The 12,640-nt window shown below is 36.0% G+C and overlaps 1 protein-coding gene across 1 annotated transcript; it reads left to right on the top strand.

Annotated features, from left to right (window-relative positions):
- Positions 1-11,086: 11,086 nt before the first annotated feature.
- Olr1610 (olfactory receptor 1610) lies at positions 11,087-12,013 on the top strand. Its single transcript, NM_001000094.1, has one exon. It carries the CDS (start codon positions 11,087-11,089, stop codon positions 12,011-12,013), a length of 927 nt encoding a protein of 308 aa, NP_001000094.1.
- The last annotated feature ends 627 nt before the right edge of the window (positions 12,014-12,640 follow it).

Raw genomic sequence — 12,640 nt, 5'->3', positions numbered from 1 at the left:
TCCAAATATATATCAATCAAGATTTACAATGTAAGGAGTGGGTTTTCAAACAAAGATCATGCCACTGACTGATTAGAGACCCTTGAGAAGGAATTAATCTAAATGCCTCTTGATGGTATCTATCAGCCACTGAAAGCATCTATCATGATACCAGAAGGCTATAAAAGCTTCCAGAGGAGGAAGGCAACTGAAGTCCTATCCAGCTATGATGCTTATGAACCACAGCAACAACCAGCATGGCACAGTAACCTCAAGGTACAGGAGCAGTAGGCATACTTTGGTGCTAACCAATAAATCTCTAATTAGACTTAAGACCCACTAAACAAGAGGGAAATCCTGCCAGGTACTAAAAATCTGGCTAACTGAGCAATGCTAGTGATCTCATGGTTGTTGGAGGAGAATCTACAACTACACTCACTAAACCAGCACATCCCTAACAAAAATTAAAATAATAACATTCTCCTGACTAATTGGGTAAAGGTACTATGTAAAGAAAAGAAATAATTGGAAGAATTTACTGACCAATTTATGGACCAATTGATTCAATTGATTGATGGACCCAGTGGGATCAGGCTTTGAAGCAAGGGGGTATTAATATAAAATATTCAAAGTTCTGATATTTGGAGCAGATAAAAATGGACTATCTTTACCCAGTGTCAGAGTTGGAATTCAGGTTCCACTGTATTGTCCAATCAGAACTAGCAGTCCTGTAGAATTGATCTTTCAAAAGACCAGAAACTTTCTGTTTTTTCAAATGGTAAATTGAAGGTTGGCTACTTAGCCAAATGCAAGGGAGAGATTACTCTCAAAAACCTTCAAACTTTCTAATGCCCATTGAGCTATGTAACCTTCCCCACTAAAATATTTAGATCCGCCCAATACCTGCCCACCAACTACAGCCTACATGCCTCCCAGGAGGTACACAGTAACCAGAGACACAGGTCTCCCCAAATATCCAGGCCAGCTAGGACAACCACAAGACCCTGATGATTCAGGACCCAAACCCCAAACCCCACCCCCTGAGTTCCATCTTTCTTCCAGTCTGCTTTCTTTCTTTCTTTTTGTTTTATTAATTTTTTTATTAACTTAAGTATTTCTTATTTACATTTCGAGTGTTATTCCCTTTCCCGGTTTCTGGGCCAAAATCCTCCTAACCCGTCCCCCTCCCCTGCTTAATGGGTGTTCCCCTCCCCATCCTCCCCCCATTGCCGCCCTCCCCCCAACAATCACGTTCGCTGGGGGTTCAGTCCAGTCTGCTTTCTACCCAGTCCTATATCCTTCCACACCCTACAGCCTTCCTACCTCCCAGGAGGTCTACACTAACCAGGAACACAGGAAGCATTCTCTAACCAGAGACACAAGAGGCCTACCCTAAGCAGAGACAGTACTGCTTGACTTCAAGGAGGCTGGTTCCAGTCAGAGACACTCAGCCAGTGTAACACCAGAGATAACCAGATGGCCAGAGGAAAGTGCAAGTTCATAAGCAACGGTACCCAATGCAATTTGGCAAACCCAGAACCCAGATCTCCCACCACAGCCAGACCTGAATACCCCAACACACCCGAAAAGCAAGATAATGACCTAAACTGCATCTCATGAAGATGATAGAGACCTTTAAGTAGGATATAACAACCCCCTTAAAAATACAGAAAAACAGGGAGAAGCCCTTAAAGAGGAAACAAATGAATCCTTTAAAGAAACACAGAAAAATACAATCAAGCAGGTGAAGGAATTGAACAAAAGGGACCAAGAACTAAAAATAAAAATAGAAACAATAAAGGAAACACAAAGGGAGGCAACTCTGGAGATGGACAACTTAGGAAAGAGTTTAGGGGCTATAGATGCAAACATAACCAATAGAAGAGATATAAGAGCGAATCTCATAGAAGATACCATTGAAAATATTGACACATTGGTCAGAGACAATTCAAAGTATAAAAAGATCCTAACACAAAATATGTAGGAAAGTCAGAACACACACACACACACACACACACACACACACACACACACACACACACACACCAAAAATAAAAATCAATAAAAATTCATTTCTTGTGAAATGTTTAATGTTTTGTGTTTTCTGGGATGTAGTCATTACCATCCTTGTATTGGAGATTTCTTTAGATTTTCATTCCAGTATCTTCTTTAGTAGAAAGATATTATTTAAATTTGGTATTGTTTTCTCCATCCATGATGATAAAAGTATTTTGCTGGGCATAGTGTCCTGTGCTGTTGGCACTTTTGTTCTCTTAGGGTCTGGATGACATCTGTCCCCCTACTGCTTTTAATATTCTTTTTTTCTTCTGGGTATTTAGTAGTTTGTTTATAATGTGGCAAGAAGATTTTCTTTTCTGGTATAATCTATTTGGTATTCTGCAAGTTTCTTTGTATATTTATGGTCATCTCTTTCTTTAGTTTAGGGAAGTTTTCTTCTATTATTTTGTTGGAGATGTTTTCCAGCCCTTTGAGCTGGGATTCTTCACCCTCTTCTATTCCTATTATTCTTATAAGAATCCAAAAAGAAAGGAATCATACACACATGATACCACCTAAAACAACAAAAATGACAAGAACTAACAATCATCTACCTTTAGTATCTCTCAATATGAATGGAGTCAATTCCTCAATAAAAAGATACGGGCTAACAGACTGCATATGTAAACAGGATTCAGTGTTTTGCTGCACACAAGAAGCACAATTAGGTGATAGAGATAGACACTACCTCAGAGTAAAAGGTTGGAAAAAAATTTCCAAGCAGATGGTTCCAAGAAAGAAGCTAGAGTTGCCATTCTAATATTTAATTAAATGTACTTTTAATCAAAAGTTATCAAGTGAGATGCAGAAGGACACTTCATATTCATCACAGGAAAAATCCAGCAGGAAGAGTTCTCAATTCTGAACACCTATGCCCTAAGTGCAAGGGCACCCACATTCATAAAAGAAACTTTCCTAAAGCTTAAAACACACATTGACTCTCACACAGTGATGGTGGAAGATTTTAATGCCCTACTCTTACCAAAGGACAGGTCATTAAAAAACAGAAAATAAACAAAGACAGTAAAACTTATAAAAGTTATGAACCAAATGGATTTAGCAGATATATACAGAAAATTTTACCCCAAAACAAGAAAATATACTTCTCAGCAACTCATGGAACCTTCTCCAAAACTTATACATGAAATAGTTAACTATCTCCCAAATCCACTGAGAATAAACAGTATTAAACCAGTAAATAAAAAATTGGGGCAGGGGGACTAACTATGCAACAACAAAAGTTAGGAAAGAATAACAATTCTCATTGATGATTCTAAATATCAATATTATCAAATTTCTCAATAAAAAGACACAGACTAACTGATTACATATAAAAACAGAATATGAAGAGGGCCTTGGTCAGACCAATGTAGGCTCTCTGATTGTCAGTTCAATCTTTGTGAGTTTCTATGAATCCAGGCAAGTTGGCCCTGTGAGTTTTCGTTAGGGTCCTTGACCCCTCTGGTTCCTATAATCCTTTCCCCCTTTCCTAGGATCTCTGAGCCCTGACTAATATTTAACTGTGGGTCTCTGCATCTATTTTCACCACTTGGTGGATAGCCATTCTAATGACAATTATACTAGGCTTCTGTCTATGAGTAATGCAGAACTTTGTTATGGATCATTTCATTTACTTTATTTATTCATTTACTTATCCTTTGTTTCTTTGTTTCTTTGTTTCTTTCCTTCCTTCCTTCTTTCTTTCTTTCTTTCTTTCTTTCTTTCTTTCTTTCTTTCTTTCTTTCTTTCTTTCTTTCTTTCTTTCTTTCTGGGATCCTGTTTGATTCTATTCTAGGCTTCTGGGCTATCTAGCCTCTGATTCCTGGCTCTTTATGCAGTGTCAGGGGTGGGCCAGTGACTTGGGTCTCAAACTGGTACTGGATTTCTAGTCCCATAATTTCTGTGCTACCTTTACCCCAAGCAAATCTTGTAGTCAGGACAAATTACAAGTCAAAGGTTTTGTGGTTGGGTGGATGTCCCAATCCCTCCACTGGATGTCTTGCATAGTTATAGGAGATGACTAATTTAGGCTTTGTATCCCCCTTTTCTAGGAGTCTTATCTAGGGTCCCCCTTGTAGATATCTGAAAGTTTCCTTTACACTAGGTCTCTAGTCCACCCTGGAGGTGTCCCCAAATTTCAGTTGTCTCTCCTAGTACTTTCTCCCTTCATCCTCCAAACTGATCTCAACCCTTCCCAATTTCCTCAAATCCCCAGTGTCCTCCCCTACAACCACAAAATCTTTTCTATTTTCTCTACTCAGGAAGATTATGAGTCACCTCCTTGAAGCCTCCTTGTTAGTTAGCATCTCTGGCTCTGTGGATTGTATTCTGGTTATTATGTATAGCTAAACATCCAATCATCAGTGAGTACACACCATGTTTGTCTTTCTGGGTCTAGGTTACATCACTCGGGATGAATTTTTTTTTCTAGTTCTGTCCATTTGCCTGAAAATTTCATGATATTCCTTTTTTAAACAGCCAGGTCATAATCCATTTCTAAATGTACAACATTTTCTGTATCCATTCTTTGGATGAGGGTTATCTAGGTTGTTTCTTGTTTCTAGATATCACAAATAAAACTGCTATTTGCATAGTTAAGCAACTAGGGTAGTATGGAGGATGGAACTTTCTTTCAGTTTGTCTCTAGGAGTGTCCCTAGTCTTGAAGTACATCAATTTCCAGTCTTCTGAGAGATCACCATATTGATTGTCAACAGAGCTTCAAAAAGTTGCGCTCCCACCGGCAATGGAGCAATGTTCCCCTTGCTCCACATTTTTGTAAGCATGCACTGTCACTTATGGTTTTGATCTTAGCCATTCTGACAGCTATAGGATGGATTCTCAGAGTTGTTTTGATTTGGATTCCCTGGTGACTAAAGATACCATTTCTTTAAGTGCTTCTCACCTATTTTAGATCCTTCTGTTGAGATTCTTTGTTTAGATCTGTACCCTAATTATTAATTGGATTGATTTGTTTATCTCTAGTTTCTTGAGCTTTTTATATACATTGGATATTAGCCCTCTTTCAGATATAAAGATGGTGAAAATATTTTCCCATTTGGTAGCTGTCATTTTGTCCTATTGACAGGATTTTTTGCCTTAACAGAAGCTTTTCATTTGCATGAGGTCCTATTTATTAATTGTTGATTTTAGTGCCTGCACTGTTGTTCTGTTCTAGAGGTTGTCTCCTTGGCCAACGTGTTTAAGGCTATTCCTCATTTTCTTTTCTATCGGGTTCATTGTATCTGGTTTTATATTGGTGTCTTTGATCCACTTGGATTTGAGTTTATGCATAAGTATGGGCCTATTTGCCTTCTTCTACGTGCAGATCAGCACCATTTGTTGAAGATACTTTCTTTCATTGTATAGTTTTGGCTTCTTCATCAAAATTTACATCTGGGTTCAATTTAACTCCATTGACTAATATGTTTGTTTCAATGCCAATACCATGCAGTTTTTATTACTATAGTTCCATAGTAGAGCTTGCAATTAGGAATAGCAATACCTCCAGAAATTCTTTAATTGTACAGGATTGTCTCAGCAATCCTTTTTTTTTCTTTTCCATATGAAGTGCAGTACCCTTCCTTCAAGGTCTTTCAAGAATTGTATGGGAATTTTGATGATGTTGCATTGAATGTGTAGATTACTTTTGGTAAGGTGGTTATTTTTACTATGTCAATCCTACACATCTCTGATTATGGGAGATCGTTCCATCTTTTGATATCTTCTTCAATTTCTTTCTTCTAAGACTTAGAGTTCCTGTCATGCAGGTTTTTCACTTGCTTGATTAGAGGTAAGCCAGGACATTTCCTCTTATTTGTGACGACTCTGATTATTGCTATTTCTCTAATTTCTTCCTTACGAAGGCTACTACTTTTTTTGAATTATAATTAATCTTCTATCTAGCAGCCCTGTTGCAGGTGTTTCTCAACTTCCTGATAGAATTTTTGTGATCTCTTATGTATAGTGTCATATCATCTAAGAATAATGATGCTTTGATTTTTTTCCTTTCCAATTTATATGCTTTGACCTCTTTTAGTTGTCTTATCCCTCTTCCTAGAACTTTAAGTTGCATATGGAAAAGATTTGGAAACAGTATATAATCTTGTTCCTGATTTTAGTGGAAATGCTTTGAGTCTGAGTCTATTTAATTTGATGTTGGCTATTGGGTTGCTGTATATTAATGTTTAGGTATGTCTCGTAGTCCTGATTTCCCCAAGACTTTTATCATGAAGGGGTCAAAGGCTTTTCAGAATCTAATGAGATAATTGTGTGTGTGTGTGTGTGTGTGTGTGTGTGTGTGTGTATTACATTGACATGTTTTCATATGTTGAGCTGCCCCTGCATCTTTACAGTAAAGCCTACCTGATCATGGTAGATGATGTTTTTAACATGTTCTTGGATTTGGTTTGCAAGTATTTTAAGTATTTTCTCATTGATGTTCATGAGGGATATTGGTCTGAAATTTTCTTTCTTTTCTGAATTGTTGGATGATTTGGGTATCAGGGTGACTGTAGCCTCATAGAATGAGTTTGACAGTGTTCCTTCTGTTGCTGTTTTGTGGAATAATTTGAGAGTATTGGTATTGTCTGTTCTCTGTAAGACTGGTAGATTCTATACTAAAACCACCTGACCCTGTTATTGTTTTTTTGTTATTGTTTTTGATTTTATTTAGCAGATTTTATTGATGTTTCTATTTCCTTAAAAGTTATAGATCTATGTACATTGTTTAATGATCTTGATTTAACTTTGATAAATGATACCTATCAAGAAAATTGTCCATTTTATTTATGCTTTTCAACTTTCCATTTTTTTGGAAAAAGAACATTTATTATGTTCATACAGGCTGTTTTGGGGCTTTTACTTGTTTTTCAGGTATTTTGGAATCTGTGACTTCTATAATAGTGTTGCTAGGCTGTAGTGGAGACAATATTGCCCTGGCTGTTATTGACTCTGCTTTTATACTGACAACTAGGTATCTGTATCCTGACCTGCTCATCTGGTGTGTCCCCAGGGAATGCCTGCTAATGTAGGAGGATGGGATAATTTGAAGGAAGGAAGATTGGAAGAGGACATCTTTATGATCCATAGGTGATGGGGTTAGAGAGGAATGGAGACTGCATGAGGTGTTCTGATAGAGAGCTGGGGAAGAGATTGAGGTATTGGATTTGAAGGAGCAGAAGAACGGATGGAAATGTTCAGTCAGCCTACCTACTTTCTTGGCAGGAGTGACCTGTGGGTTTTCATTTTTCAATTGAAAAGAAAAACTGTACAATATGTTATACATATTATTTCCCCTTCTCAACTCACCCTAGATCTTCCTCCTTGCTCTACCCACCAACCTTCATGTTTTCTTTCTCCCTCTCTAAAATGAAAAAGAAAGACTACATAAATAAGTAAAATAAAACACAAACTAAAAATGAGAAAAACCAATAAACAAGTTGAGAAAGGGGAAATCAGTTTCTCCAGTAGAATGTTACTGGTTATATCAATCACATTACTGGGCAGACCTCACGCCTAGAAACAATTGGCCAGAACAAAATATGATTTTACAAAGCTTGACTTTACTTTTAGTAGTATTTACAGTAAAATGGGCCTAGAAAAACCAGGGCTTTGTTTTCTTTTTACAAAATGAGATTTTTAAAACCAGTGACTTTATTTGTTTTGTGTGTTGCCTGTTGGACAGAGACTTTGATTTTATATACCCACTGCCTTAACACTGGATAGAACATTTTTAATGCATGGCATAATGATAGTGGGATTTGTTTGAATAGACAAATATTTAAATTGGCTCATAAAATTTAGCTTGCTAGACAAACCAGTAGCACTAAATTAAATTATCATAATTAACTTTATCTTTGGCTAAAATTGTTTTTTTAGAAAGCTTTCATTATCTTCTTAAAGTTATTTGCCTTCATATTAAAAAAAAACCCACAATCTATATATCTCTATTAAAGGAAAGCATGTAGTGTTATAAAATACTTTTCAAGTTGATAAATAATAATTTATTCCAAATTAGTGACAGGTTTTTCCTGGAAGAATAAAGAAAAACAGAAACTAGAGAAATAAAAAGTCGTCACACAAAAGACTGTCCTGACCAGAGTGAAAGGACCACCATGGTGCTTATGAGCTTCGGCTTTCCTGTAAGTCTCAAGATGATGAACTTTTGGATTCATTTTTCCCATATAAATACACAGCAACTTCATCTGGAAACACATCTTTGTGGAGTTAAAAATGCTGGAAAAGGCTTATCTTCAATTATTTTCTCACTGAGTACCTCACATAACTGAATGTTTCCTTCATTTTCTCATATTTCTCAAATTACGAATTTCATTCATTGATCTTGATTTCATGTATCCTACCTCAATTGAAAATGTATTTCATGTTTAAAAGATTTAAGTGTTTTCGACACCTTTGCAATTTCTCTGTCATTTTTTGCAATAGATCTCGAATAAAATTAATCTATTTTTAAATCGAGAATATGTTTTTCAATCGTTCAAAAATCCTTTTTGGGGCTGGAGAGATGGCTCAGCGGTTAAGAGCGCCCGACTGCTCTTCCAGAGGTCATGAGTTCAATTCCCAGCAACCACATGGTGGCTCACAACCATCTGTAAGGAGATCTGATGCCCTCTTCTGGTGTATCTGAAGACAGCTACAGTGTACTTATATATAATAAATAAATAAATCTTTAAAAAAAATCCTTTTTGAACAATTTTGAACAATTTTCATACAAATTATTTATCTGAATGAAAAAATGATTAGTATTAGAAATATTAAAAAACAATAAATTAGATGTTCTAAAAAGCTATATAATGAGTTCAAGATTTGGTAAACTCTAACGCTAGATAAAAGATAAACATTTAAAGCAAAGATAGACATTTGGATATTCTTATATGTCATGCTAATATATTCTCATAGATTGTATGTGAAAAAGTAGACATTACATCCCTCAGAGTTAGTATAAATTAACCTCAGACAATTTCTAGTAATTTAGAATATGCCTTTGTAAGGTCACATATTTTTTTCCATTTTCCTTGGACTAGAAAAGTAGTTGGGGATTAGTAAAGATTTAAGGAAATGAGGAAAACTACACATTCTAACACAGGGTAATTTTCTAAATAATAGTGACATGAATTTCTAATACATTAACATTCATAGTGCTTTATACTCTAGTTTTATGCTCAGTTTTATCCTTTAATAACCTGTTGGCATTTTGACAGTTCTCACTGAAACTCTCTACAGCTTTGTTAGACTTTAAATCCCCAAGGCCAATTCTCCATTGCATCACAAATTAGCTGTGTATCTCATATTTTAAAAGGAATCTCTGCTTTAAAAGACATTAAAAAGTTGGAACAATCAGGTATTGTCTACTTCATTCCAAGAAGCGATGTGCTGTGTGAGAGTATTGATGTACTGTTAGGTAAATTTTCCTATTATTCTTCAAATTTATAAAAAATAAAAAAGGGATGTAAACAGATATAACTGGTATAATTATTCAGGTGCTACTCTTACTGTCTTGGGTTCAGAGACATAAAGCAGATATAAATCAGTTTGTGGATGTTGAATTATCCATAATACAGTTCTTTCTTCCAATATTTAGAACAGTTGTATTAGGAATAAATAGTGTTCAATAAATATGGATCATTTTGATTTTTTGCTGTAACTTGTATATAGCAACTGAAACAAGTGAGAGAATAGAATGATCAATCCATACGCAAATGGTATGCTGAGAATAAAAAGAACATATCCTTTGGATCCTGGTTTTGTAAAATACTACTTCTCTTTTTACAAGTAATACTGATGGACACTAATCTAGGGCTTTGGGATCAGGATGAAGATAAACTGATGTCACTTTTTGATTTTTGTAATCTTAGACATGTAGCTATCAAACCCAAGAATTTTGCTTTTAAATAGGGAAAGGCCATCTTTATCACATATTACTTCTTAGAATTTTGAATACATTTTGCATTTGTACATTTATGCAAAGCATATTCCTAATATCCATCTACTACTATGTCTCTCTGGGTCCTTTCAGTGCTTCCTTCCTTGTCTTCAGAGAAAATATATGTCTACCAATGTGTGCATAGGTGTGTAACCATCCATTATACACATTTGGAGCTATGGTTTTGCATAGGATTCAATGTATGTGCATCTATATATGTATTTTTCTGAGTGAATATATATTAGAAAATTTATGTGTGTTTGTGTGTGATATAATATACTATGTCAGTTTAATAATATATGTAAATCTATGTACATGGGTACGTGTATATATAAATATATGCATATATAAAATTCACATATATAAATTTATATATAATGATATATGAATTTATATATACTTATATTCATTCCATACTACTATGAGGCTATATAAACTACACAAGTGACAGGACTTCAAAAAAATCAGAATCATGAAATTAATGAAGTTTTTATAACAGTAATTTTGCTACAGAGTGCAGACCCATAGAAAGATAATTGCAAAGAATAGTATTTATTTGCCATTCCTCAATCAACCAAAAGTTCTCTATTTACAACTAGGTAGTGACTACATCTTCTGTAAAGAAAAATGAGATGTTCTCAGGAAATAAGTGGCTCCCAGCATTCTTAAGGCATAATTTATCTCTAGAAAAATCAACTAATACACAGTTTACTAATTTTGATGATTAAATTTACACACAATAAACAATATCAATCTTCATCCAGTTCCTTGTAAAATATATTTAGGAGAATGTCAATGCCTTCAGTAAATTGGATTCTCTGTCAGGGAAAAATATAATCTCTTTCAGGGAAAAGAAAATAAATCCCACCTATTATTTCATGGGACAGACAAGGTGAAGTTTTGAATTAAAACAGGCAGGAAGGTGTGGCTTCAACAACAAGATGTTTACAGTTATGAAATATAAAAGCTAAAGGACAGAGAGGATGGTTTTAGATAGAGATGAGAGAATACAGAAGTGTCTAACCATGCTTCTAGAGGAATAGCTATGATCTAGAGAGAAGAGAAGTAAAGAATTGCTTTATTTGTTAATGTCGTGTAGGGACTGGTGATGGAGACAGAAAACAGGACAGTTGTCACAGAATTCATCCTCATAGGACTGACCCAGTCACATGACATTCAGCGCTTGGTCTTTGTTCTGAGCTTAATTTTCTACATCATCATCTTGCCTGGAAATATCCTCATCATCTTGACCATCAAGTCAGACCCTGGACTCACTGCCCCTCTTTATTTCTTCCTGGGAAATTTGGCCTTCCTGGATGCCTCTTACTCCTTCATTGTGGCTCCCAGGATGCTGGTAGACATCTTCTCTGAGAAGAAGATAATCTCCTACAAAGCTTGCATCACCCAGCTATTCTTTTTACACTTCCTTGGAGGAGGTGAAGGGTTACTTCTGGTTGTGATGGCCTTTGACCGCTACATCGCCATCTGCAGGCCTTTACATTACTCCACTGTCATGAGTCCTAGAGCCTGCTATGTGATGTTGTTGGCTCTCTGGCTTGGAGGTTTTGCTCACTCCATTATTCAGGTTGTCCTCATCCTCCGCTTGCCTTTCTGTGGTCCAAATCATCTAGATAACTTCTTCTGTGATGTCCCACAGGTCATCAAGCTAGCCTGTACAGACACCTTTGCAGTTGAGCTCCTAATGGTGTTCAATAGTGGCCTGCTTACCCTCGTGTGCTTCCTTGGTCTTCTGACTTCCTATGCAGTTATTTTATGCCATGTCCATAGGTCAGCTTCTGAGGGAAAAAACAAAGCTATATCTACGTGTACCACTCATGTTATCATTATATTTCTTATGTTTGGACCTGCAATTTTTATTTATACGCGTCCATTCACTACCTTATCGGCTGACAAAGTGGTTTCTTTCTTTCACACAGTAATATTTCCCTTGATGAATCCTGTGATTTATACTCTTCGAAACCAGGAAGTAAAAACTTCCATGAAAAAGTTAATTATCCGGCATATTATTTGTTAATTGGGTTTTAAATGAGCAATTTACATGATAATTCTGCATGGCATTTACTGTTGTTTTTCTTGAGTATATCTCCTTTTCCAGGAAGTATATAGGCAATTTGACACAGTTATGTATATTGAGAGAATATTTTTGTATGTTTAATTGTTGAAAATGGAATAACAGAGCTGTTGAAGTGTATTGGATGCGCGTGATAAATGTAAAGAACAAAACTTGTAAGATGTATGAGTGAAACGTCCCTTAAGGTCCTTGTGCTCACTTGCTTTAAGTCAATCTGATATAAGCTATGGTCATCTGAAAAGGAAGATTCTCAATGCGGGAAAGTTCAATAAGGTATGGCTATATGGTATTTTTTAAATTGGTGACTAATAGGGAGGGACCAGCACACTGTGGACTGTGGCATCCTTAGGGTTGTGGTCCTGGGTTCTGCAAGGAATAAGGCAGAAGAAGCCAATAAGCAGCACCCGTATATGGATTTTGCTCTTGCTTTCAGGTTCCTGCCCTGTTTGAGATCCTAGTCTGACTTTATTGATTGAAGGGTTAAGACGTGGAAATGTAGGTGAAATAAACCATCTCCTCCCCAAAATGCTTTTAGTCATGTTTGTTTCATCATAGCAGTAGTAACCCCAA

This window comes from Rattus norvegicus, chromosome 15 (genome assembly GCF_021556685.1).
Source record: "Rattus norvegicus strain SHRSP/BbbUtx chromosome 15, alternate assembly SHRSP_T2T, whole genome shotgun sequence".
Lineage (NCBI taxonomy): Eukaryota > Metazoa > Chordata > Mammalia > Rodentia > Muridae > Rattus > Rattus norvegicus.
This window is presented reverse-complemented; position numbering and strand designations above follow the sequence as displayed.